General features: G+C 38.6%; 1 protein-coding gene across 1 annotated transcript in view; it reads right to left on the bottom strand.

Moving 5' to 3' along the window:
* The window catches only part of ANK3 (ankyrin 3), a 354,985-nt gene that overhangs the window by 79,862 nt on the left and 249,059 nt on the right, over positions 1-26,064 (bottom strand). Inside the window, exons 26-28 of the mRNA XM_021712923.1 lie at positions 21,909-22,032; positions 16,525-16,627; positions 475-581 (exon numbers count right to left, since the gene is read on the bottom strand). Of these exons, the coding sequence (XP_021568598.1) occupies positions 475-581; positions 16,525-16,627; positions 21,909-22,032 (334 nt within the window). The remainder of the gene's footprint in view (positions 1-474; positions 582-16,524; positions 16,628-21,908; positions 22,033-26,064) is intronic.

Below are 26,064 nucleotides of genomic sequence, written 5' to 3'. Positions count from 1 at the left end.
TTTGAGAGAAATTCTTTCATCATTAGAAGCAAAACATAAAATCAGTGAGGTAAATTAACAGAAATACATACATGTTTAATTTTTTATTGGAGGGAAAAAATCAGATAACCAGAAAAAATTTGATTTGGCTAATAAAGTAAAATGACCAAAAGAAAAATGACGATAGTTCTTTGTTTTTAAAAATATTTTAAAAAGGATAATTAAAGACCTAGAATGAAAATTTTCTGTACCAATAATTTACTTTTTTTCCCAACACTGTGCTTTTGTCCATAAAGGCAGATATGCAGATTAGCTTAGAAAAAATATTTCCTACTGACTTATAAAGACATGCCACAAATGCTCATTAATGAGTATATATTTTATATGTGAATATGTTCATATATATGAAGCTTGTTGATATGAATTTATAACTGTGAATAACAAATGCAATGTGAATTTAGTAGAATAAAGAAAAATGACATTTAGGTTACTTACCCAGAATGAACAGGGCTTGAGACAAGATTGACATTGTCTAAAGTGTCTGCAGCCCAGCTGTAATGTCTAAGAGAATCTGAATCAAATTCCCTTGTGAATGTTAGATGCTGAAAAACAAAACGGTAAATTACATCAACACATACCACAAGAGTGGTTTCTCTACACGTATAAAATAGTCCTCTAAGTTCAGATAAATTTACATTCAAAATAAACAATTTCACATTCTCCTCTATAGGAATACATTGAAATTTGAGTACAAGAATGTTAGAAAACAGTCTATTGACAGACATTTTACTTTTTTCAATCTTTTAAGGAAGCACCCTGGGTAACTGGCACAAGAATAGCATAGAACAGATTTCCACTGTGATTTTAAGCCCTTCCACAGTTCTCCAAATTAAGCATACAACAACCGTTCAATTGTTTTCCAATTCACAAAGCAAAAGTGAAACATTCAGTCTTGATGACTTCTGGTTCCAAGCAGGGCAGAGCAGCAGCAGCAGTCTAGGGCTTCTGCCAAGTGACCAGATACAATATGAAACAGCATTTGATGCAGCAGAGGGTAGCCAAGGCACCGAGAACTGCAGTGTACCCTAGAGATGGGTACATTTTGAGGGGTTGAGCTGACTTTCGGTTGCCATTTTTAACTTGCAGGCATCCGTCAATTACCAGTGTGACAGAATTTGGGCTTCTTTTGTTTTTGAGTTGGAGTCTCACTCTGTTGCCCAGGCTGGAGTGCAGTGGCTTCTTATCTACAGGGGTCACTGTTGTTGAATAGGAAAACCAGGAGGGCTGTGGGGATTTGGGCGTCCTCAAGCATAATATGGTTTCCCATTAAGAACGTTTGCTAAATTCTGGGGCTGGGCAGAAAAAGAAGCCCCCAAATCTAACTGGAAATGTCTCTGAAAAACATAATGGAGCTTTTTGGCAGTTTAATGAGAAAAGGATTTAAAAGTTTAGAACTTATAATAGGGAGAGGATTCAAAGATTATAGCAGGATTTTAAATAAGGGTGCCGGGGAGCTGGGGAGAGACCAGAGGTCTATAGAGGGTTGCAAACCAGCCTCGTTTCAGCAAAATCTTTTTCTTTTTAACTTCATTTTATTATAAAGATATTGGGTATAAGTCAGGATTAGGTACATAAGTAATGTATGTGCAGGTGAAGTTTGGGCCTCCAACTGGTCCTAACTTCCCTGGGTTTAGAATCAGGTACTTTTTGTGTTGTTATATCCCTTCCCCTTGAAGTATCCCACGACAGCTGATCCCTCCTTTGTGCTTTTGTGATTAATGTTCAAGTCCCACTTATGAGCGAGAACAATCGGATTGAAATGCCACTATTCTATCGGCACAGCAGAGGGAGGGTAGACATTCTCTGGAGGAATATAGTACCGTCGAATGTGTCTACAGTGTTTTATACATTGCATCCACCATAAAATGAAAAATTGCCAAACATGGTCAAAGTACGTGGACAAAAACAGAAAAACAAAATCAAACCAAACCAAACCAAACCAAACCAGACAGGCAAACCAGATTCCTAGGTGATCTAGATTTTGAATCAAGTAAGAGCTTTACAATAACTATGATTAGTATGTTTAAGAAAATAGAGGGAAAGAACAAATAAATTAAAAGATGGATAATTCAATAGAACATACATAAGAAAAAAATCAAATGGGCATTTGTTCAATTCTAAATACAATGTCAGCAGAAAACTGACAATAGAAAATAACAATTAGCTGGGCTTGGTGGCTCAGCCTGTAATCCTGCGCCTTTGGGAGGCTGAGGTGAGTGGATTGCCTGAGCCCGCGGGTTCAGGGCCCGCCTGGGCAGGCGAGACCTCATCTCTACAATAAATCAAAAAATCAGCTGGGCGTGGTAGCGCACGCCTGTAGTTCCAGTTACTTGGAAGGCTGAGGCAGAAGGATCACCAGAGCCCAGCAGGTCGAGGCTGTGGTGGCCGGGAACGGCCACTGCACTCCAATCTGGGTGATAGAGTGAGACTCCAACTCAAAAAAAAAAAAAAAAAAAAAAAAAAAGCAGAAAAGAAAAGAAAATAATAATTATAATAAATTGGAATCATAAATAGAAAAATCCACAAAAGACAATCGAAAATACAGAAAATAGTATGAAAATGGAACACAGTGAAAGATTTAAAAATTGGTATGGCTGTACTCTTAGAAACAGAATAGAGGACAACAGAAGGTATATTTGAAAAGACACCAGCTAAGAATATTCCAAATCTGATTTTAAAAAAACATCCCATAGACCCCCCCCCCCAAAACATCTCAATTTTTGTCCTGGCAAATAACTATTTCCTACTGAAACCCCAGTAAACTGACAATCACATATCGTAAAACACACACACAAAGGACAAAGAAAATAAAAGGCATCAGCAAACAGAAATGGCTAAATTTCTCTCTAAAAAGTGATGTGACCTCCATAATCCCTTCATTGATTTATCAGTTGCCACCACCCCTACTCCCATCACCACCAACCCTGGCAGAAGACTAGATGCAAAAACATTAGAGGAAGGAGATAAGAAGGCAACAGACACCATCCTGAAAATGGGGATTATATATTGAAGTTCAGACTTCCAGCCTGCTTCCTTTCCTGGTGTCCTAGGCAGAGTTAGGGACACAACCCCTGGGCAGAAAATGGGAAGTCTCTGAGGACTCCGACCTGTTCATTGGAATTTTCCAGTGAAATGTCTTGGCATATCACTTCAGTAGAAATCATAAATGACAAGCTCTACACCATGCAGAGAGCTTCCAATGAGCTTATTAAGCAGATAGCCAAGAGCCTCTCGACAGTTGAGAAAAGCACCTAATATAAGAAAAAAAGTAAACACAGAAGCAAATAAAGCAAAAACAAATTGGAAGAAACAGAGGCCTTTCTGGGAGAAGAAAACTGAAAATTGTTCATTAATAGTCATAGAGAGATTAGATATTTTTATACCTATGAAACAATGAACTACTTTTAAAAAGAGGCATTTAGAGAAAAATAACTCTTAGAAATAGCAAACATGATAACATTAAAATTGATTTTAAAAATCTTAGAAATTAGGAGGAAATTTTTAGAAATAGAAAATAGAGAAAATACAAGAAAGCAAAGCATCAGTTCAAGAGGTTCAAATCCTCCTCCTCATCTGCCCCCCCCAAAAAGTTCTAGAAAGAAAAAATAAGGAAATTTAAAAAATAAAATCAAGGAAACAATTTAAGACACATTCCTAAAGCTGAAGACCTGAGTTTCCAGAGTAAAATGACCACTGAGTGACCAGCATGATGGATGAATATAGACTCCACTTTGGCACATCATTATGAAATTTCAGAACTCAGAGACAAAGAAAGATCCTATAAACACGGAAAAAGTGGTCACAGATGGCAGACTTCTAAGCAAAAATTGAAGGGAAAAGCAATGAAGCAAATCCTTCAAAGTTCTGAAAGGAGATGGTTTTAACTCAGAATTCTATAAGCAGCCAAATCGAAAACAAGTGGGCACTAGAGAGATATTTTTAGATATATAAAACCCTAAAAAATATATTTCTCGTGCACTTTCTAAGAAAACTATTGGAAGATGCACCCCACCAAAATGAAGGACTGAACAAAGAAAAAAGAAGGCATGGAATCCAACACCAGAGAAAACAATGGAATTTTTATGGTGGTGTTGAAGGAAGACCCAAGAGGACATCTGTGCAATGGCCCTACACGAAATGTGACAATTTAGAAAGCTCTCAGAGAGATGAGTTAAGTCGATGAAATGGACAGAACACCTTATGAGTGTGAACGGATTGAGAAGAGAGACAACTTAGGGAGAGACTGTGGGCTGGACTACTGTATAGACAGAGGATACCCAACAAGCAAAAAAACTCAAGGGAAAATAAAATATTGTGCTGAAAAGAAAAAACCATCATCATATAAGCCACATCTGTGAATAGCATTTACACAGGCATAACAATATAAGCTCTAAATATTGATATAATACAACTGTTTTGGGAAATGGAAGGATAGGAAGTGTGCATGGTGAGGAGGGTGGGGCCTGAAAAAAATTAATTCCTAAGATGAAGAAAGACTAATGAGAAGCAACATACATGTATTATTCAGAGACATGGAGGCACATGAGTCATTAAAAAAGAATTGCTAGCAGTTATCCCTGGAGATGAGAAATTGGGGACTGAGATGTTATGGGGATTCTGTTTCTTCCTAATAAGTGTGTCTTAAAGAATGATAGGGCTCTTTATTTATTTGCATAACTTTGGTAATAATAAACCTAAATTTAAAAAGTTACTATGAATTGCGGCTTTTTAAAAAAGGCCTGAAATCAAATTGAAAAATAATTTGAAGAGCACGTACAAACAAGTCACTATCTTACCCAGGTCTTAGGACAATGCACAAGTGAATGAGTGAATAAGGAACAGCTTTTTTTTTCTGAGTTGGAGTCTCACTCTGTTGCCCAGGCTGGAGTGCAGTAGCACAATCACAGCTACTGCAGGCTCGACCTGCTGGGCTCAGGCAATTCTTCCGCCTCAGCCTTCCAAATAGCCGACATTACAGGTGTGCGCCACCATACCTTGTCAATTTTTTGAGTTATTATAGAGACAAGGTCTTGCCATGATGCCCAGGCTCCTCAACTCCTGGGCTCAGGCAATCTTCTCGCCTCAGCCTCCCAAAGTGCTGAGAATCCGGGTGTGAGCCACCATACCCAGAGAGAAACAGCTTTGTCTGCATTTAACGAGAGGACACATTCAGCAGATGAGTGTGCAATTAGGGGTCTGATAAGAATCCACAGAACTAATATCCTAACCCAAAAGAGCAATAAACCACTTCAGAAAGTTCCCACTTCTATATGGATTAACCAAAGGTAAGGTGTTGGTTTGAGTCTGGCCTTATTTAACAACTACACTGACTTTTGGAGACTCCATCCAACCAGCTTTCAGAGTAGGGCAACATATTTAATACAAAGTGGTGCTGCTGTTTAGTTTTTTGGCAGGAGTGGGATGGGGGACAATTATTATATTGGGGGCCCTGAAGTTATTTTTCAGAAAGTTCCATTTTTTTAAAGTCCTGATAAATAAATAATACCGTTCCTCTTTGGTTATTACAGTAAATTATTTACCTTTGGTACTCTTAGAAACATGCAGTGGTGACATTAATTATTGAACCCATGAATTATATCACACACAAAAGTTATCACCGTCATTATTATTTATCAAGGCTAGAGAGTACCAGAACATGGATTCCACATCCCTTTGGGTCCTTTCTTAACTTTCCCCCTCTTGCAGCTCTTTGCTGCTCACTAAAGCTTTGTCATAACACAAACAAATGTCATGCTTGATCAAAACAATCAGCTATCTGTCCCAATATCTGTCCCAAACAGTAATGCTAGACATGTTTTTAGGTGCCTTTGTAATTCCTCTTCTGAGTTTTGTTTTTCATAAAGGTTTGCTCAGGGGTATTATGGGTAGACTTCACTAAATTTTAATAACCTAAATATGGCAAACAAAATACTCCCCCTACAGTACACCATCTAAATACAAAACAAGGCGATTCAACTGGATCTATGGTTTTGTAGATAGATACTGAATTGGCAGCTTCATTTCCAAGCCATCTGTCTCTGAACATTTATTTGTTTACTTATTTACTTACTTACTTATTGAGTCAGGGTCTTTGTTTATTTATTTGATACTTATTGAGTCAGGATCTCACTCTGTCGCCCAGGCTGGAATGCAGTGGCACAATTGTGGTTCACCATAGCCTTGACCTAGGCTCAGGTGATTCTTCCACCTTAGCCTCCTGAGTGGCTGGGACTACAGGCATGTTCCACCATGCCCAGCTAATATTTTGAATTTTTGTAGTGATGAGGTCTTGTTATGTTGTCCAGGCTGGTCTTGAACTTCTAGATTCAAGCAATCCTTCCTCCTTGACCTCTCAAAGTGCTAAGATTACAAGGATGATCCACCATGTCAGCCTGAGTACTTATTTCTATAGACTAGGGTTTACTTAGAACTAAAATGTGAAAATTCAAACTGTTTATTTATATTAATAAACCATATGAATTTCAAAATGTTCTGACATGTTACTGTGCATAGAGCCACAGTACCAATGGAAAGCTTTACCTGTATTTCGTTGTGGAACAGATAGACATTTACAGTGATAAACAGGACACCGCATCTGATGACAGTTAAAAGCTGCTAGACCTGGGTCTTAAGTTTCCTGCAGAAAGGAGGGTGTTCCCGGGGCTTCATGGAAAAGCTCAGTTTTGAAGTTGAGTCACAGACGTAGATTTGGAAGTTGTTTTTGCCCCTTGTTAATGGAGAACATGTCTTTCCTACTCCTGATTTTCCATTTTGGAAAGGTAACTCATTTGTGCCACCGTGGGCCTCTCCTTGCCCCCTTATCTTTGCTTTGGCTCTGGAAACGTGGAGTGGTTTATCCAAGTGGTGGGTTTGAGGAAGAGGCTGGGAAGACTTTGCTCAGATCCAGTTTTCTGTGAGGGCTGTGCCTGCCCTGGGCCAGCATTGATGGTTCTGGGTAGGGGAGTCTGCCTGTGTCAGGGGTTTGCTTGGCTCAGATACTAGGCCAGCCCCCAACCTGGTCTCCATCAGGAATTTTGGAGATATCTGGCCACTGACCATTCCTTATTGTTACTTACTAAAAGACCCTTCAAAGGAGCTTTCAATACCCCAACATCACTTGCTGGATCTGTGAACCTTAGTCTGTTTATCAACTTTTCTCAGTCATAGTTTCCTTATCTTCAAATTAAGGATCGGGTTGTTATGGAGATTAAATGAAAATGTATGCCAAAAATCCGGCACTAATGCCGGTATTGGTATGGAACTATAAAATGTTTCCTTATATGTATAAAGTCTTTTATACTTTTCAAAGGACTTTCATGTATATTAGCTCATTTGTTAAAATCTGATCATGGATGGAGGAAATCAACAAAAACAAAAATATCTGAGTCCCGGCACTGGGCCTTTATAGTTACATACACAGGATGCTTATATCAAACCAACAGAGCCCATTCAGTTATAAGAAACTCCTTATAAATGCCTAGGTTTTATTTACTGACTCAAAACATTTAAATTCCTTTGCTAACAGCAATACCACAACTTACTGTGCACCAGCTCAATGACAAGGACTGACCTTGGTCTTTACATTCTTTGAGTCTTTAGAACCTAACAGAGTAATATACCCATTTTACTACTGAGGAAACTGAGGTTTAGGCAGACTTCAAAAATTTGGTAACACAAAGTAAACACCTAGCACCAGGTAACTTTAATAGAACACAATCTTAAGGAAAAATTCACATAGACTTTATAATTTTTACTCTCATGTCAAAAATAATATGAATAAGCATATCATTTTTCATTTTGGAAATGATGTCAAGGATACTATTAAAATCAAAATGCACATTATTTCAGAGCTCAAAGTCTGACAAATGATGATATCACTGTCTCCAAGAGCTTAATACTTTCCAAAAATAGTTTCTCACTAGCTCTATTCATCAGAGGAGAGAACAAGCACATACTGGCCTTACAAATGAGGATACTCCCAAGTGCCCCAGTCTGGGAATAAACGTCTAAGTGAAATAAATGTCTAAGCATGGAAGAAGAGAGGCAGGGGCAAGAAAGTGTTTGCAAGAGGCGAAAAAAGAAAGATAAACCCAATTAACTCTAATATTAGGTAATTCTCCAGGCTGCTGACTGTCAACCCCCAGTGTTGGATGACACCAGATAAAATCCAAGACTGCTCTGCAGGCGCCTTGCCTGTCAGCTCTGCCACTCTGGGGTAAGGTGGTCCTGCAAATTAACTGGTGATCTTGACAGGCTAATTGTAAATGGTACCCGAGAGACCTCACAGTAACAGGTTGTAGGCAACACCCAGTGCATCTATTCTGGAAGTTTGTAAACACAGTTTAGTTGAGTAACAGGGGATGATGTAACCAGACTGAAGCCCAGGAATGTAAAGGCTTGTTTACAAATTTCCAGAATAGATACAAGCCATAAACCTCGCTGAACCTCCATTTCTGCATTAGGGTGATAGGTAGACAGTGTTAACTTCTCTGATTGACTGTGAGGATAGAATGACTCAAGTCACGTGAAAGAGATTTACAAATTCTAAATTGCTATGCAAATAAAAACATTGTTCATCTAATACTCCTAGATTTTTTAATAGTTGAAGATAATTTATTTATTACATTTATATAATGTTGCAACCCTCTATGTAGATGGTTAGGATAGAGTGTGCTCTTCAAACCAGGGAGGAGTCAGAAGCAGTTCACTGGATTAACAAAAATAATAGCAGTGTTCTTGCTGTATATAATACTTGTCTACATGTCAAATCATAGCTAGCCTGATTTTCTAAGACCTGTCATACTTTGCTTATTATGAATGGCACTACTGCCTAGTGACCATCAGGAGAATGGGTTCAAGTACCATTAGATCTACGGTTTTATCTCAGCTCTGTCACCTAACAGCTGCACGATACTGGATAAGTTAAATACTCCTAGCAGCCCCAGTCTCCTTGTCTGTAAAGTGGTCATAATAATACCTATTCCATAAGGTAGCTGAAAGCATGAAATGAGATGCCACCATTTAATAAAATGTCATGACAGGTATTGCATTAAGTATTACAATTACTGTGAGCGAAAAGGTAAACTGCTACCCAAACAGATAGTAGGTTTGGATATCAAGCACAACTGCTTGGAAATATTTTTTTTAAGAAATGGATTCTATAAAAGAAAGCCTGTTTCAGGCAGTAAAATAAAATAAAAATTAAGGCTAATTATAACAGAGAAAGCAGGATTTGTTTTTTTTCCCCCCTAAAGTATGTCTTTCCTTAAAGTCAGCTGTTATACTCCTAAGACTTTCTTTGAGATAGTATATAAACTCTAAAGAAGTTTGCTTATTTGGGATTTCCAAATCTGATTTATTTCAAGACAACTTGGTTATGAACTTCAACATAAAAAGGAGAATCAAGGTCAGCGTGGAAGCAGCCAGTCAACACCCACCTCAAGATGTAGACACTAATTGTACTACCTTAAGCAAGTCATAATACCAACCTCTCTGCCTTAGAAAAAAATCTGTAATCTTGCTGACCAATCTTTGAGAGGTGTTGAATGGATCACCTGAGTATGCTGGCAAAGCACTTTGGAGAGAGAAAGCAGCATATTAAATGTCACTAGTCAAAGGTGCTTATCTTCCAGGGAACTATCTCTAGCAAATCTTTAATCTGAGGCTAGCTACCTTCTGCCACCATGCACATTTCTGAGCCCTTCCTTAGAACTAGCTGAGGTGAAAGAAATAGGAAGGATAAACTTCTGGTGAGTGTGGGGGATGGGGTGGAATGGGGGTGAGAGGTAGAGGAGGAAAAGCTATTAGCAAAGCCAGCCTTTTAGATGAGGTGTTCTTCTTCTTTTTCTATTACTGAGGTAATTGAGAATGCCTAGATCCTGAAGACAACAAACATGCTGTTTTCCCTAAATAACCCTCCCATTTGCACTCTATTTGCTAATATATCAAATATTTGCATACTCCTTGATAATACATCAAAAGTTTTGGGCTATATCCTTCACCTCAAAAAAGACCAAGTCCAGTCCAAAGGAACCAGAGTTGTAGGCTGCGAAAGGAACGAGAAGGGTCATGGGGTGGAAGACATGACAACTGGCTTCACAGACATGATGGCTATGATGAGGCCTCCGATAGCACAGAATTTTCTCCACAGTCAACACTCATTGCCAATGCAACTGTTGACATCAAACTCTAGTTAAAGCCAGTCAGCATTTGAAAGCCTGTCACTAGTCCCCTCAGGCATAAACCATGTGGGCAAATTCAGTCTGAAAGGAAAAGACTGCAATAGGAAAGTGTGGCCTACTCAGAGGAAGCAGAGCTGAGCAGCTATTGTATTCCTCTCTTTTCACAGATGTACTGCCCCCCAATCCACAAAACTTTAAGGAAATGGAAGGTGTTCATTTCATAGTCATCAACTGGCAAGGGGCTCCTTTCTAAATTTTTTGTTTGGAAATACCCAAGTTTATAGCTATTTTCTTAAGTCACAGATCTTCACTTCCTTTTTCCTTTTGCTAAAATTCAACTTTAACAAAAATCTAGAGAGAAAGCATAAAATAATAGAACCTCAAGGCTGAAAAGCACTTTTAAGATGCTAAAAGACTTTCTATGTTGACATTGATAATATTGCTCATGCCAGGTTTGACTACCACCAATAGCAAGCACGTTAGTGATGACAGAAATTTAAACAATTTAACCAAATCAAATTGGTTTAAGAGACTCTACCCCCAGTGATGGGGGGAGATTGAAAGCAAATTGCTGTTTTATATGGCAAGACAGTCTGGGTAGATTTCAGGAATAGCTGAATTTAGCCATAGCGCAAATGATGGTAGGAATCATTTATCTTCACAGTCCACTTCCTGCAGCTTTGGCCTTTGTGATCTTTATAGCATTAAATAGCTTTGTGATCTCTAGAACTCCCAATGGAGTTTGTTCCCACCCATGCAACTAGACAAAGTCTCAAATTTGAGTCTCACTAGACTGGCTCAGGTTCCAGTTTTTACCCTGAAGTAATCACTATAATCCAGTAAAAGGAATGCTCAAATTTGGGTCTCACCCTTGGAGAAGAGGAGGGATTTACACCCCTCCTAAATGACATTAACTGAGAAATAGGTGAGTTGGGGGGGACCATCAGATCCTAACACTGTTACCAAGATGGGTGTATGCAGACAAAAACAACACATATCCATAAGTGACTTCCACTCTTCTCCTACCTGTGGATGACTCTATAAGAAAGTCATACTGAATTAAATGTTACTGCCTACACTACATGCCCATTGAGCATATAACTACTTGTAGAGTCATTCAAAGGAAGTGATATTAATTAGTCCATTAACTATTTGTAACCTTCTATTACACTTTCAACCTCAAAGTCAACCTAAAGGTCAAATATTCTCATTCCTTTAGTGATGCCTTCCATGTCATCATTTTTAGACCCTTGAATTTTTCATAACTTGTTACTAAATATGCAAAAATTTGTCAGTTATTTTTAAAGCACATTAACTAATAAGAATAACTTATTAGGATTAAAAAGAAGCATAATGAAGAACACTGGTATCTAAATATAATCTTTTCATACTAAACAATGAATCAAGATGATGGTTCTGCATTCCTATCAAGAACACTAACAAGTATAAGGTTCTGGAGGAAAGATTGTAAAATCCGTGGGTTCTTTACTGGCTTCTTTCTCACATTGAGCTATGCTGATGTATACAAGAGGTGTTAAAAGGAGGCACCCTGCAGTGAGACGGCCAATAAGTCTGCCATTTACATGCTGTATCCCCTGGGGTGAGCTACTTAAGCTCTCTGTGCCTCAGTTTCTTCATCTTTTTAATAGGGTTAAGAAACTATCTCATAGGGATGTTGTGAATAAGTTAATATAAGATGTAAATAATATATATAACATAATATGTAAATAAGTTAATACTGGTAAAAACACTTAGAATAGCCCCTGATGCATAGCTGGAGCTCAAAATTTGCTGTTTTCACCATCATCCTAAGCATCACCACCATTATGTCTCCTGACCCTGAAGGCACCCAGGGAATAGTGTTCCATTTATGTAATGAGGACCAGCTGATCTGGATCACACACACAATGTGTCTTAACTACGTAAGTCATACCAGACAGTTGCTTTCAATAATTATGTCAGAAGAAATGAAAGCATCAAGTTATTATATTCACACCAGACAACCAGGTTTCAGTTTAGACACATCCCTATTATTCATTAACTCCTATTTGGAAAGGAATGTTTCTAAGCACAGATGTTGCTCTCAGACAATCTCACACTCAAATATGAGCTTATAAAACAGATTAGATGTTGACTCACCAGTATACACACAACTTCCTGTCAGAATTGCTTAAAGCAATTCTGACACTATAGAAAATCATACTGAATTAAATGTTGCTGCCTACACTACACACCCTTTTGGCTTACAACTACTTCTAGGATCATTCAAAGGAAGTAAAATTAATTAGTTAGCCTGCTTACTAGTTTTAAACTTCTATCATACCTTCAACCACCTATCTACCTAAAGGTCGAATATTCCCATTCCTTTAGTGATGTCTTCCATTCCATCATTTTTAGACCTTCATAGTTTTCATAATGTGTTACTAAATATGTTACAACTTGTCAGTTCTTTTAAAAGCATATTAACTAATAGAAAGAATTTATTAGGATTAAAAATTGGCATAACCTAAACTAAAGGTGCATCCTAAATTGCCAAGGGATCCTTAAAAAAACATACATGCCCAGGAATCTAGTGATGGAGATTCAGATTTCCCAGGTATATTGCTTTTTTCTTTTTCTTTTTTTTTGAGTTGGAGTCTCACTCTGTCGCCCAGACTGGAGTGCAGTGGTCACTCCCGGCCACCACAGCCTTGACCTTCTGGGCTCCAGCAATCCTTCCGCCCCAGTCTTCCAAGTAGCTGGAACTACAGGTGCGTGCTACCATGCCCGGCTAATTTTTTTTTGATTTATTGTAGAAATGAGGTCTCACCAAGTTGCCCAGGTGGGTCTCGAACCCATGTGCTCAGGCAATCCACTCACCTCAGCCTCCCAAAGCAGGGGATTACAGGCTGAGCCACCGAGTCCGGCTGGTATATTGCTTTTCAAAGAGCCACAGGTGATTCCAGTATGCACCCCTGGTTAAGAGCACTGACTGAATCAGTGGCTTTCAACCCTGAGTAGATTTAAAATAGCATGCCTAGACCCCATCCAGGCCAAAGGAACCAGAACTGAGAACTTTTCAAAAGTAGGTAGTCACCGCTTTAAATAATAAGATCTTTTGGTAAATCTAAGACATGATTTTATTTACATATACATTTTCAGAAGCATATCTATAGGCAACCTTTGATTAACAGGTAAAAGGGCGATAAAACAATAGCATGTTCATGGACAACTCAAATCATACTAAAAAGAGTCCAGTCTCAGAGTGAATTAAGTGGTTTATAGACTGTAGGATTCAGGCTCAGCAGGGGATAGGGACGAGTTTATCTCTCCCAACTCCCTTTCCCAACTCTGGCATCCACTTGGGCCTTCATCCAGCACAAGTTCACAGGGACACAGGGGTGGCTGGACGGCACAACTCATGGGTCTCCGCTGCACTTTAACTGTGGTTAATGTGCAAACTGATTAATCAGCAGGATAATATGGAGGCTACTGCACTTTGGATGAGTAAGGTCTACTCTTGCTGAAAAAAAGAGAAGTGCATGGAGAGTTCATTTTTATTCATTTTCCACCTTTAATTGTCAAAGGAACTTTAACTGGGCAACTTTAACTAGGTCGTTTTAAATCTGACAGAAAGGAATTCTAAATATTTAAGACTTCTTTTATGTTTTTTAATGAACTACTATTGTGGAAAAGCTACATTTGAAATTTATAAATATAGAGTCACAGAAACAAAAGACATAAATGAATACTTTTTCACCAACTATTTCTAATATAATGTTTAAACTTGCTTCTGAAGTAAATGCTTCTCAAAGTCTTATAGCTAGACTCTTCTTTCTGCAGCTTCTATTCTGAGAAATCAGCCCTTTTCCTCTTATATATAATAAACGAGACACCGGAAACTAAAAAATATAGTTAACCCGTCTCTTTCAGAATCTTTCCTCTTTACTTCAAGTTTTTATTTTGAAGGTATTCACGCAGATAAGGAAGTTGAAAAACTGTAGAAAGAATACCCACGTACTGTCCACCCAGATTTAACAATTAGCACTGCTGTCTCTCTCCACACATTCTTTTTTTTTTGTTGTTGAACCATTTGAACATAAATAGCTGACTTAAGGTTTACTTAATTCCTGAAAACGTCAGCATGCATACTGCTAGACTAGAGCTATTCTTTGAGTAACTTCAATAGTATTATCATTGCTAATACAATTATTAACAATATCCTAACACTACATATATATATATATGTATATGCATATATCCAGTACATTTTCAAATGCTTCCAACTATCCCTAAAATATCTTTATGCCTTTCATTCCCCCCCACCAATCTCTTGCCAATTTATCATGGATTTGTGGGTGGCCCTTAGTGTTATGTGCTCATTAAATATGCAAGTTCCACAGGAATGCCTATGAGTCCATGATCAGTCCTCTGTGATCATTACAGAAAGTAACTTCCTGTTTCTACGGTTATTAACTTTAGACTTATTTCTAATGGTTTCAAGATGTCCAACGCTCTTCTTTCTTCTGACTGTCAGATGTCTTCATGATGTCTACGGAGGTGTTTTTAAAATGGAAGCAACAATATATGATTATAAGAACATCAATTTTACCTCAAAAGTTGTCCTTGCCTTTAATTTCTTTTCACAGATCTTTAATAAAGATCTTTTGGATCTTTGAGTAAAAGATGCCCCTCCATTCTACCTGAGTAAGCAAGTCTTGTAACAGCTAACAGGTAGTGGTGTGAGAATCCTCTGAAGTCTGGTAGCCTGGTAGCCCCACAAACACATATTTTACTTTTAATGTTGATGTGCAGAAGTTGGGCAGTAGAGTAACTATGGTGGTAACAGTGGTAGTGTCATGGAAATGGTGGTGGTGGTGGTGGTCCCAATTGTAGGCCCTTGCACCAGAGCAAGTTTATATTCAGAAATATAAACATAATTGGGTTCAATCAGAAAACCAGTGGCACGTGTTCTATACACAAGCAAACTGTCACTGATACCCAATGAGTCTCCTTATTATATATTATAATATACATATAAGTTTTGTGGAATTTCTTTAGGGCACGGGGAATAGTAGGCATTGTTACACGTGTGTTATCAATATATCTACTATCATCTCATTTCAACTGGGAACATGAAGAGAGGAGGATTATCAGACTAAGATAATGTCCACAGCCAACCAAGCAGAAAATCTCCTTCAATACCTGGCAATGCCTTACAAGAGCTGAGCTTCAGTATTTGAAATAAGTACTTTCTCTAGTGTTAACACCCATTTAAACTCATGACATGCTATTGCACCTATATTCATTTTTACAAAGGGTTTTTTTGTCAGACCAAATGCTGAAAAGTTGCTGTATTCAAGTTCTGTGAGGCCTGCTTGCTAAGAATGTTCTAAAGAGTGTAAAGTAATAAAATATTTTTTGTAGGTCCCTGTAAAGTACAGTGCACATCTGTATGTCTGAACGTCAGCATCTCTAGACATGTGGGAGTCCCAAAAGTCTGACTACCATTGCTTAACTTCTCACTTGGCTATGACAAGTGACTATCATCTATTTATCTGCTGCAATTTACCTGCATGGCACAGTGAATTAAAAAGTTCAGCACAATCCACCAATTATTTACATTGTTTAAATATTGCAGGCCATCTTCAAAATAAATTTTATGGTCCAGGCAGTTTTGTCCATCATCAAATCACTACAGCACACATTTAAACCCAGATATTGTATATGGTCAAAATTATTTTCGAACAATCCTGAGCCCACCTGCAGCAGGACTGTCATGCTGGGATTTCTTAATACCAATGCAGTATCTATTCAACCACAATTATTAGAAAGAAGAAATTTCACAGACATCAGATGTAACTAGCACAGATTTTGATAGAAAGCAAAATGCTACCACTTCTTGAAAATGTTCATCACAGGCAGCTTTGAAGTTAAGGAACAAAAATATGACCAGTCTCCTCTCTAACTACTTGTTGAAAACAATTCTAATGAATTCCAAAATACATACATGATTTGTTTCACAAAAGAAAATTCATGTAGTTAATGTCAGCAACATCGGCCCCCAATGATTATTAACTCTCCTTTTTAAAAAATGTAAAATAGATTTGACCTATAGATAAGATAGTTATCTATGTCATTTCAAGGGCTTTCTGAGTTCCTATCTGTGGAATTTTAGGCACTCACCAACACAAGATAGGAATATTTCTGTTTATGGTACAATTGATTCTTTTATTTAACTGGCTGGTACCAGAAGATTACAAGTTCAAAATCAAACATGCAGGAAAGTTGAACAATCATAGAATATTTTTAAAAGAATGCATACCTGCTCTTTGGATGGCACAAGGAGTTCTTCAATCATCATGCTGTCCCGTGCATAGGAACTTCTGTTCAAGGTGTAAGACCTATCCGAACTGAAGGAGCGGAGGCTGTTGTATTTACAGTTAACCATTCAACAGTGGTAGATGATGATGAGATGAATGAAAAAAAAATTAATGCATGCAACTTTAAGAACAGGCAAGATGGCTAAAAATATCCACAAATATTATTCTTGAAAGGATATCGTCAAAAATAAAATCCCTTATATTTGAGGAAATGTCTTAAGCATAGACCACCTCATAATCAAGTTCTGTTTACAATTAGGCCAATTTTGAGAAGATGAAATGCATGAAAACTTTGGATGTTTCACTATGAAGTTGAACCAACATGACTATCGAGAAGAATCAGATGACTCTACATAATTGATAATCTGAGAGATTTTTCTAGGGTAAGACCTTATGTTAGAGTCTCCTCTCTTTCTGGTTCATGTCTGCTCGGTTTACACTATTGAATGGAACTATGTCTGCTGTAAATGGGTCTGTCTTTGGGAGCTAGATATGGGTTTAACATACTGAGAGCTCTGGTTTGTAGTTGCTACTCATAGAAAACGTCAAGAAGGAAGTAGTGTCATGAATACACTTTCTATGATGCTCTTTGTCATCTTCCCAGCCTTGAGGAAACATTCAAATACCCTGTATGATTATTTTGTCTTTCCTACAAATATTCTGTCTTTCCTTGCTCTTCTCTTTTCTTTCTTGTTTCTTCTACTGTTCTTTCCAGACTCTTTCAAATCCTTCGTATGGCCCCTGAACATCCTGGATGCAGGTACCTTGATATCGTGAAGAGTCACTCACTATCCTGAGCTCTAAACAAACACCCAGTAGAATAAGGGACCCTAGGGGAACAGCTTTGCCACGTCACCCTGGTGACCTTACACATATCCACATAAGTCACACAGGCAAAGACTGGAATTGCTCATCTGAGTCTTGGTAGAAGACCTTGTGATCTTCCAGAAACACAGAAGGTAGAGGTTTTGTGAGGAGCTGCTATGAGGTCCTCTCCCACTCGCCTCCCTATTTCACCTGGGAGCCTGCCACAAGATAGTTTTTATTACCTCCTCTTTCTAATGAGGCATGAGGCTTTCCATCCTGACCTCCATAAACAAAGCTGTGAGATATAAAACTGCTTAGCTCAAGTCTAGAATTAGCCCCTCAGCAATGAGGTTTCCCACAACTAGCACTGTAGAGATCCAGCCCTTTTTGTTCTGGTGTCCTTTTTGGTGTGGGGGACAAGGACCATGGGAAGTATAGGACCTTTCACTTCTTCCTTTCACTGACTATATATTTTTAAAACCATCTGAATCTGAAAGTGGCTTGTTGTATCTTTGGCAGTTGAAGCAGTCAAACCTTAGCTTTGGCCTTGCCTTGTGTGGGATAGACAGGGGAAGGAACAAAGAAGAAGTAATAAGAAGTGATTTCTTGCTTTTGAATAACAAATAATTTATTTTCCCCACTGCCTACTATACTAGAGATAACCCCAAAGTGGGCATTCTTATGTCAAGATATTGAGGCTCCTGATATCACAGGCATCATTCTTAGTGTCTACACAGATGGGCAAGTACTTTCTTCCAGGATCAGAGTCTTAGTTTTCCCCAGAATCTCTGACAGATCTCTGTAATCGCAGAACCATCATTCTACAGAGTTATTATTCAGTGTATTCAGCAAATATTTACTAAGTGACTATTATGAGCATTCTTCCTGCACAGAGGAGTTTATCTAGGAAGCTACATGACTCTGACCATTTGCACAATCATGTGACCCAATACACTTCCTTTTTTTTTCCTATTTCAATTGCAAGAATTTCTTTCTGTTACTCTTGTTTCTAGTCTCTTACCTTCTCTCAAATACAGTAGAAGCTTCCTAAGAGTCGGAAATCTTTAACTCAATACTGTCCAGTAGAATTCTGTGCTGTGATGGAGACATGCTAAATCTGTGCTTTGTGGTATCAGTGGTTACTGAGCACTTGAAGTGCGGCTCATGTGACCAAACAACTGAATTCAATTTTAGTTCATTTTATTTAAGTAGCCGTATGCAGCCAGTGGCTACCCTATTTGACAGTGCAGGTTCTAGGTATTAATAGCAATGTTCCATTTTGCTACAGTGATATAATTTGAGAGATGCTGGGAAACTCCAATCTCTGCAGTGAACATTCGTTTCTTCAAATGATGCATCCTCCAGCACGATAACAACAGGCAGTATGGGAGCTGGTTTTATGTTATATGTGGAAAAACACTGAAAGTTTGAAAAATAATTACATATTCATTCTAATTTCAGTTTTAAATAATCAAAAAATTTTGATACTTATTTTTTATTTATTTTTCTGAGTGGGGGTTCTCACTCTTGCCCAGGCTAGATGGCTCACTACATCCTTGAACTCCTGGGCTCAGGTGATCCTTCCACCTCAGCCTCCCAAGTAGTTAGGACTACAGGCATGCACCATTACACCCAGTCCATTTTTAATTTTTTCTTTTACTTTTTTTTGTAGAAACTACATCTTACTATGTTGCCCAGACTGGTCCTGAACTCCTGGACTCAAGCGATCCTCCAGCCTCAGCCTCTCAAAGTGCTGGGCCTACGTCTGTGAGCCACCATGTCCAGCCTGATACTTTTTAAACATTTCCTCATTCCGCTGATACTTTTTTTTTTTTTTGAGTTGAAGTCTCACTGTCACCCAGGCTGGAGTGCAGTAGCACATTCATGGTCACTGCAGCCTTGACCTGATAGGCTTAAGCAATTCTCCTGCCTTAGCCTTCCAAGTAGTAGTCATCAAGTAGTCAATAAATTAGTCATCACGCCTGGCTAATTTATTGATTTATTGTAGAGATGAGGTCTCGCCAAGTTGCTCAGGCTGGTCTCAAGCCACTGGGCTTAGACAATCCTCTCTCCTCTGCCTCCCAAAGTGCTAGGATTACAGGTGTGAGCCACCGCATCCGACCTTGCTGATACTTTTTAAACATCCCCTTATTCTGTTCATTTATATGAGTGCCAACTGCAGAACAGAGCCCAGAATTTAGGCTAACAGAAAGTCCTAAAGAAGTCTTCATTTTATGTAATGTCTAAAGTTCGTACTCCTGATCGCTCCAGACCAATTCACATTAGACAGATGGAGCCCATTAAATCCATCAAGGTTCACTCTGAATCCTTAATACTTCACAGTACTCTCAGCTGCTAAAATTAGAGATTATTTGCATGGGGGTCTGGAAAGCATTATACTGTTTTTAACTAAGGTCAACTATATTATTTGTAGCCATCAGTACACCCTGAGTGTTAAATATAGGAAGTGTTAGAAAAACATGCCTCAGAATTCTAAAATTATACTAATATACCCAGCACAGCTCAAATACAAGAGCAACTAGCAAACAAACAGCTCTTCAAATCAGGACTTTGTCTTTAAATCCAGTGAAATGTCTTTAGTTACTTCATGCACTATACAAAATGTGTTAAGGGAAAGAAATTCCTCAGTTACAAGGTCAATTTTATATAAATAACATTTCGCATTATACATTTAGTTTCTTGCTAATTTTCTCAGAATCACAAAATTTTCACTGATTTTCTAAAGCTGAGCAGAAAAAAAAAGCACATCGCAGCACATCACAGCACATCACATCACAATGCTGAAGAAAATAAAATTGAGAACATGAGTGTGGGAGGAGCAGGGAAAAACCGTAAAAGTGCTGTCTTCTTACCTGATCTTGGGACTATTTTAAAGTATTTTTAGAAAAAAACCAGGAGAAATAGAAAGCAAAAAATCAGACAGGGAAAAAAAGAAAAAAAAAATGTTATGGTTGAATGAGTTACACATTTAATGTATTCCTTTTTAAATGTTACACTCAGAATATTTAACTTGATAATACTCTAACAATGTGCTTAGAAATATTGGCTTTATAGGTTTTCTTTTTTAAAAAATTGCCTCTGAGCATAACATGAGTCGCCAATGTAAAAATAAAAATGAGTTACATATAATAGCAACAAACAACGCTGCAATCAAAATTAGAAGTGTGAAAGCCTTGGAATTATCTTAAGAAGAAAATTACGAGGTGACATTTTGTTTCATATCTCACTGGAGGTCAGCTGCTACAATTTTCTACATAAAAATGACTGATTCCCAAAATGTACCATATATTAACAGCGGAAATGGCAACTAAGTCATTGGATTTCAAAAGCTACAAAACTCTAAATAGGATATACATAAGATCTAAAACATCTTGAGATCCCTCAGATGGTTTATATTTTCTATTGTACCTTGTTGTTATTTGTGATTACCTGAAATACTGCATACTTTTGAAAGTTATTTTTCCTCTTCCTGTTAATGACACCTGCTACAATCAGATTTTAAGGTCTTTTACGAATGTATTTATAAAGTAAAAGTTCTACTAAGTTACATGAAGTTCCAAATTATATTTTTAAAAAGACTGAAAGAAAAATCAATTCAATATCTAAACTGGCCACAATAACGACACCGAGAATAAACTCCAAGGTTTACTTTGTGGGAAGTGCCATTTACTATTAGACAATGAAACTTTTTACAACAGATCCTTAAACTATAGGAAAATGTCCTCAGGGCTTTAGCTTGCAAGGTTTAATTATTAGCTTTAAAATAACTTGACTGTCAGCAAACACCCTGTTAATTCACACAAGGGCAAAGAAGTCTCCAAATTCTGGACAAGGTCCTGTTTCTTTCAACCAGTGTAAGAAAAAATTGAGTCAAGGCTTTCCTACAAAAGTTTTTCTACTTCAGTTTTAAGGAATGAAGTTGCCACCATTCCTGTCTGTCACTTTCAGTAAGTCACTGTTATACTTTTAACATGTCCCTTGTAAACAAAATAATGAATAGTTTTAGAAGAGATACTCCAACACTTGGTAGACAATTTTAATAAACAGTATAATTTTTTCAAGAATGTTTTAAGTCCCAATGATTCTCAATGATTCTTTCAGTACCAGAGAATAGTGAACAATCCATAAACGTATTTCTTACTTATTGGTAAATCAGATTTTCTTTTACTAGGGAGCAAAACTTAATTTTGAAACACGTGACCCACATTGGTTCTCCCAGTTTTGTCAGTGAGCTCATGTGTTACTGTGCTTGAGGCATGACTGCAAAGTGGGGAAAAAAGAACACACGATTAACATGTTCGATCACATGAAAGTAAGGACTCAAAACCACAAAAGAAAACAGCAGAGCATGTATTTTTGAGTCAAAAACATTTCACTAAACTCACATCCCCATCCAAAAAGCACATTTGAGGATAATGTCAAAAATGAAAATGATTTTGGCTTATGACAAATCATGGTTGCTTTAAGTTAACTGTGAAACACAGCAACAATAAAGTACCTGGCAGAACGTGCTCCAAGACTAAAGCCCATGTAACCCTCTGCAGGCAGGGAGTCATCGCCCAGTTCTTTAAGGTCCTGTGGCCCCAGATATTTGTCTGTGTCCCCCGTCATTGCATCTTCGCCTGCAGATGTACAAAGCAAGCCCAAGTCAGAAGCTTCCCTTTGGACTGTGTGTCAGTTGTGGAGAAAACTGCTCTTTGGGTCATCAGCAAATCACCCATTGTCTCATAGTCACCTGTCCCGATCCCTGCATAATTTTTGTAACTGCCTTAGAAGAAGAAAGTACAGGTAGAGGTTAGTACACAATTTCAAGAGTGAATTTAAGTCATGGAAACAACTCCTGGTGTTAAGTGACAATTTTAAAACATTCTCCCTGCCCCATTCAGCCCTAGCTGACTAGAAAGGTAGATCTTTTATGTCGCAGTTTTCCTCGCCTCACCCACGATGAGGGCAGCTTGTTTGAATGGACATGGATTGCAAAATAAAAGCCACCTCTTCATTACTGTTCTTGAAATTATATGTGGGAAGGGATCAGAAGTTCTTTTTAAATGGTTTTCTCACACACGGGGTTTCCGTTTTTCCGTTTGGGGCTTATGTAAGAAACTAGTAAGTTATTTATGTGAAGTACAACTTGCTCAATTAGGGGAACCTCAGAACACATCAATTTTGAACTGTTTCTGAACCTATCAGATTAACAACGCAGACCAGCTGTCCCAACGCTGGAAATCTACTTGGAAAGCAACTCAGCCTTCTCTAGAGATAAGACGGGAGATTCAGCAGTGTGTTTGAAAGAAGGCCTAAGTAAATTGCTCTTTGGCTAAAGATTTAATCACATAAAAAACTTTTACTAGCTACATATGCATAACGTGACCTCACACGGAAAAAAAACACATTCCAAGAGTGACAGAGCAGGTTTTTCAATTGTCTTTTGCCCTCTGGGACGTTTCTCAACCTTCTCAAAAGGTAGAACAGGCTGTGAAAAAGTTTCTTCTCCACACTGGCAAACTCTATCTTTCTTAGGATTATTATCCTCTTTCTGGACGCAAGCATGGCTGGCCGAAAGAGATTTCCAAAGTGTACATGTTATGTCTTCTCAAAGGTAAGTGATTCATCTGCCCCAACTATAATTTCCAATTCTTTCATTCAGTACCCTTTACAATTTCCATTCATCTAAACTCAGGAAACCACAGAGCTCAGCTTTTAAACTACCAATCAAGTCTAAAAATACACTGTCAACTACTGTTTTTGCAAATGTAAAACCGAAACAGATCGACTTTCTACTGCTGCTATCCAATACCAAGAGATTATTTTAAGTAACTATTTACAGCTGGGCTATTTGCACATTCACTGCATCTCAAACAAAAACAGCACACACCAAGTACAACTCAAAGAAAGATCTTACTCTGTGGTAAAGCCATTTCCACCAGGCTGGGATGATCAAATGCTTTCCTGATGTTTCCAGGAATTCCTTAAGCAGTGATTTAAGAATCAACCTCCAAATCTCCCAAGCAAACCAATCTCTGGGCCGTATCCACTCTTCACCACTGCTGCTGACTTCCCCTCAGCATCTTGGTCTCCTTGTAGGCAATTGAGGAATTACACATCTTTTCCCATTCATCAGAGTTCGAAGATTTTCCAAATTTCAGGCCAAAAAAAAGTTCTTTAGCAAAACTCACTTAATTGAGATTAAGATCCTTTTGATCACTCCGCAGACATCCTTTTAAAGCTCCTTCTGATTGGATTAAAAACTCCTCTGGCAAGCCTCTAGCAGGACAGAATGGTGACATAAATGCAAGCCCCTGAGTTATTTGTATGTAAATATGAGGTCTGCTCCGGTGTAGACTTTCAGTAATTTGATACCAAAGTTCGGTGCCTAACCGGGAAACCGAGACAGCCTTACTTAGCACGGGGAGAGAGAGCGAATTACTACATTTAATTAGGAAGTGACTCTTCTCAAATATGAATGAAGAAACAGCCAACCCAGGTAGAAGAAAAACATTAGAAGAAAACAAAGCAGTGGCCCAGGCGGGGAGGGGCAGGGCGCTCCAGGCAAACGTTCAACTTTGTAGTTAGCTGGGAACCCTGGGAGCCTCAGTTATTTATGGTCCCTGTCAGGTGGAAGGAGGAGAAAAAAGAGAAAGGGAGGGCCTGCCCTTGAGTTGAGGTTGTGAAACTGGGGCTGAGGGAAGCAGCGGTGATTCCCATAACTCTTCAAGAAGCGCTTGGTAATACGTTAATCGTCGCTGCTTTTTATCAAGAGTTTGAAGAAAGAGAAGTAAGACAAGCTGGAAAAAGCAGCTGGGAGTTCTGCTTGAGTTTTGGCCCAAGTTCTTTCAACTCTTAAATACACTCAGAGGAACTAACCAGTTCTCCCTCCTTGAGAAGTCCCAGGAGAGAAAGCCACGTGAGGGAGAGTTGGGGTTGCCTGGAGAGGTCTTTGTTGCCCCAGGTAGGAGGCAACCCTGAAAAGGTGTGTCTGTCACTTTTCTGTTTCTTTCTCAATCCATGGCCTTCCTTCTCCCTGCTTCACCCTGTTTATGTTGGCGATGGAGCAAAAAACTAGCCAGACTTCTGCACCTTCCATCTGGGTACCCTGGAGAGGTCATTTCTTTTTTATTTTTTCCCCCAGAATAGCTGGAGAATTAAGCTAGAAAGTAAGCAAAGGGTTTTGAAACTGTCTGGCTGAAGTAAGTTGTTTTTTTATAATAGTGTGTCTATCCCCTTGGAATGTTACCTAAAGATGCAGGAATCTGAACCTGTAGAACTGAGACAGAGGGAAACAAACTTGTTTTCCCTGGATAAATGCTTAAATAAATGAATGAGTCATGTAATATTAAGAGGATATGACACTAGCGCTTTACTCTGATCAGCCTGGTGGTAATCAACATTGTAAGTACACACAAATAGAAGGGAGGTCATTTATTATGTCTGGGATGTATTGAAAAGTACTTCCAAGACAGAATAATTTCCAATTCTATAAAAAAATGGAAGGGGATGTCATGGTTAAAGAGGAGAAATGTCTGAATGTTAATCTGTTTTTCATGCCTTTATTTAGAATCCAAACTACAGTAATTAGCAACACCTTATTCAGTTACAGTCATTCAGTCAAACTGCCCAATAAGGCCTATAATACAATGTTCCCTCCACTGACTTGTTGGCTACTCTTCCACACCCTCCCTGGCCTGCCCTGCCCTCCTATTAAACTGAATTATTTCAGTCCCTAGAATTCCTTAAACTCTGTTTGTTTTGTTGTTGTTGAGTTTTTTTTGTTTGTTTTTTGGTTTTTGAGTTGGGAGTCTCACTCTGTCACCCAGACTGAAGTGCAGTGGCATGCTCGCCCCTCAGCCTTCCAAGTAGCCAGAACTACAGGCGCACGCTACCATGCCCGGTTAATTTTTTTAAATTTTATTGTAGAGATGAGGTCTCGCCAAGTTGCCCAGCGCTGGGATTACAGGCTGATCCACCGACCGGCTCTGTTTTGTTGTTTTGAGAGTCAGGATCTCTCTCAGTAACCTAGGCTGGAGTGCAGTGGCATAATCATAGCTCACTGTAATCTCGACCTCCTGGGCTCAAGCAATCCTCCCACCTCAGCCTCCTGAGTACCTGGGACTACAGGTATGTGCCACCACATGCCGCTAGTTTCTAAAACATTTTTTGTAGAAATGGGGTCTTTCTTTGTTGCACAGGCTGGTCTCACACTCCTGGGTTCAAGTGATCCTCCCACCATAGCCTTCCAAAGTGATAGGATTATAGGAGTGAGCCGCTGTGCCTGGCCAAACCTTAAACTCTTTTGACCTTGAACGATACATAGGGTATACTCTTTTGATGAAAACTTACTCTCTCTTTTTTTCCAGACTCATTTCTCCAATCTTTGACTCTTTGTAGAACACCTCTAACTTCCATTCATGATCTTAAGTGTCCCTCATCAAAATGTGTTGCCAATAAAAACATCTGCTTAATCTCTCCTATTGGCTAGGGAGATCCCCTAAATTAGGAGTCATATTTTTCTTGGGGCAGGTATATTAGAAGTGCCCGTAAATAGTTTTAAAATTCATGAGTGAAAATAAATAAAGGGCCAGGTTCAGTGGCTCAGCGGCTCAACCTGTAATCCTGTGCCTTTGGGAGGCTGAGGTGAGTGAATTGCCTGAGCCTGC

The sequence above is a fragment of the Carlito syrichta genome, unplaced genomic scaffold, assembly GCF_000164805.1.
Source record: "Carlito syrichta isolate Samal-C Ts95f unplaced genomic scaffold, Tarsius_syrichta-2.0.1 Scaffold303726, whole genome shotgun sequence".
In the NCBI taxonomy this organism is placed as follows: Eukaryota; Metazoa; Chordata; class Mammalia; order Primates; family Tarsiidae; genus Carlito; species Carlito syrichta.
The sequence above is the reverse complement of the archived record's forward strand: the minus strand, read 5'-3'. Positions and strand labels throughout refer to the sequence as shown.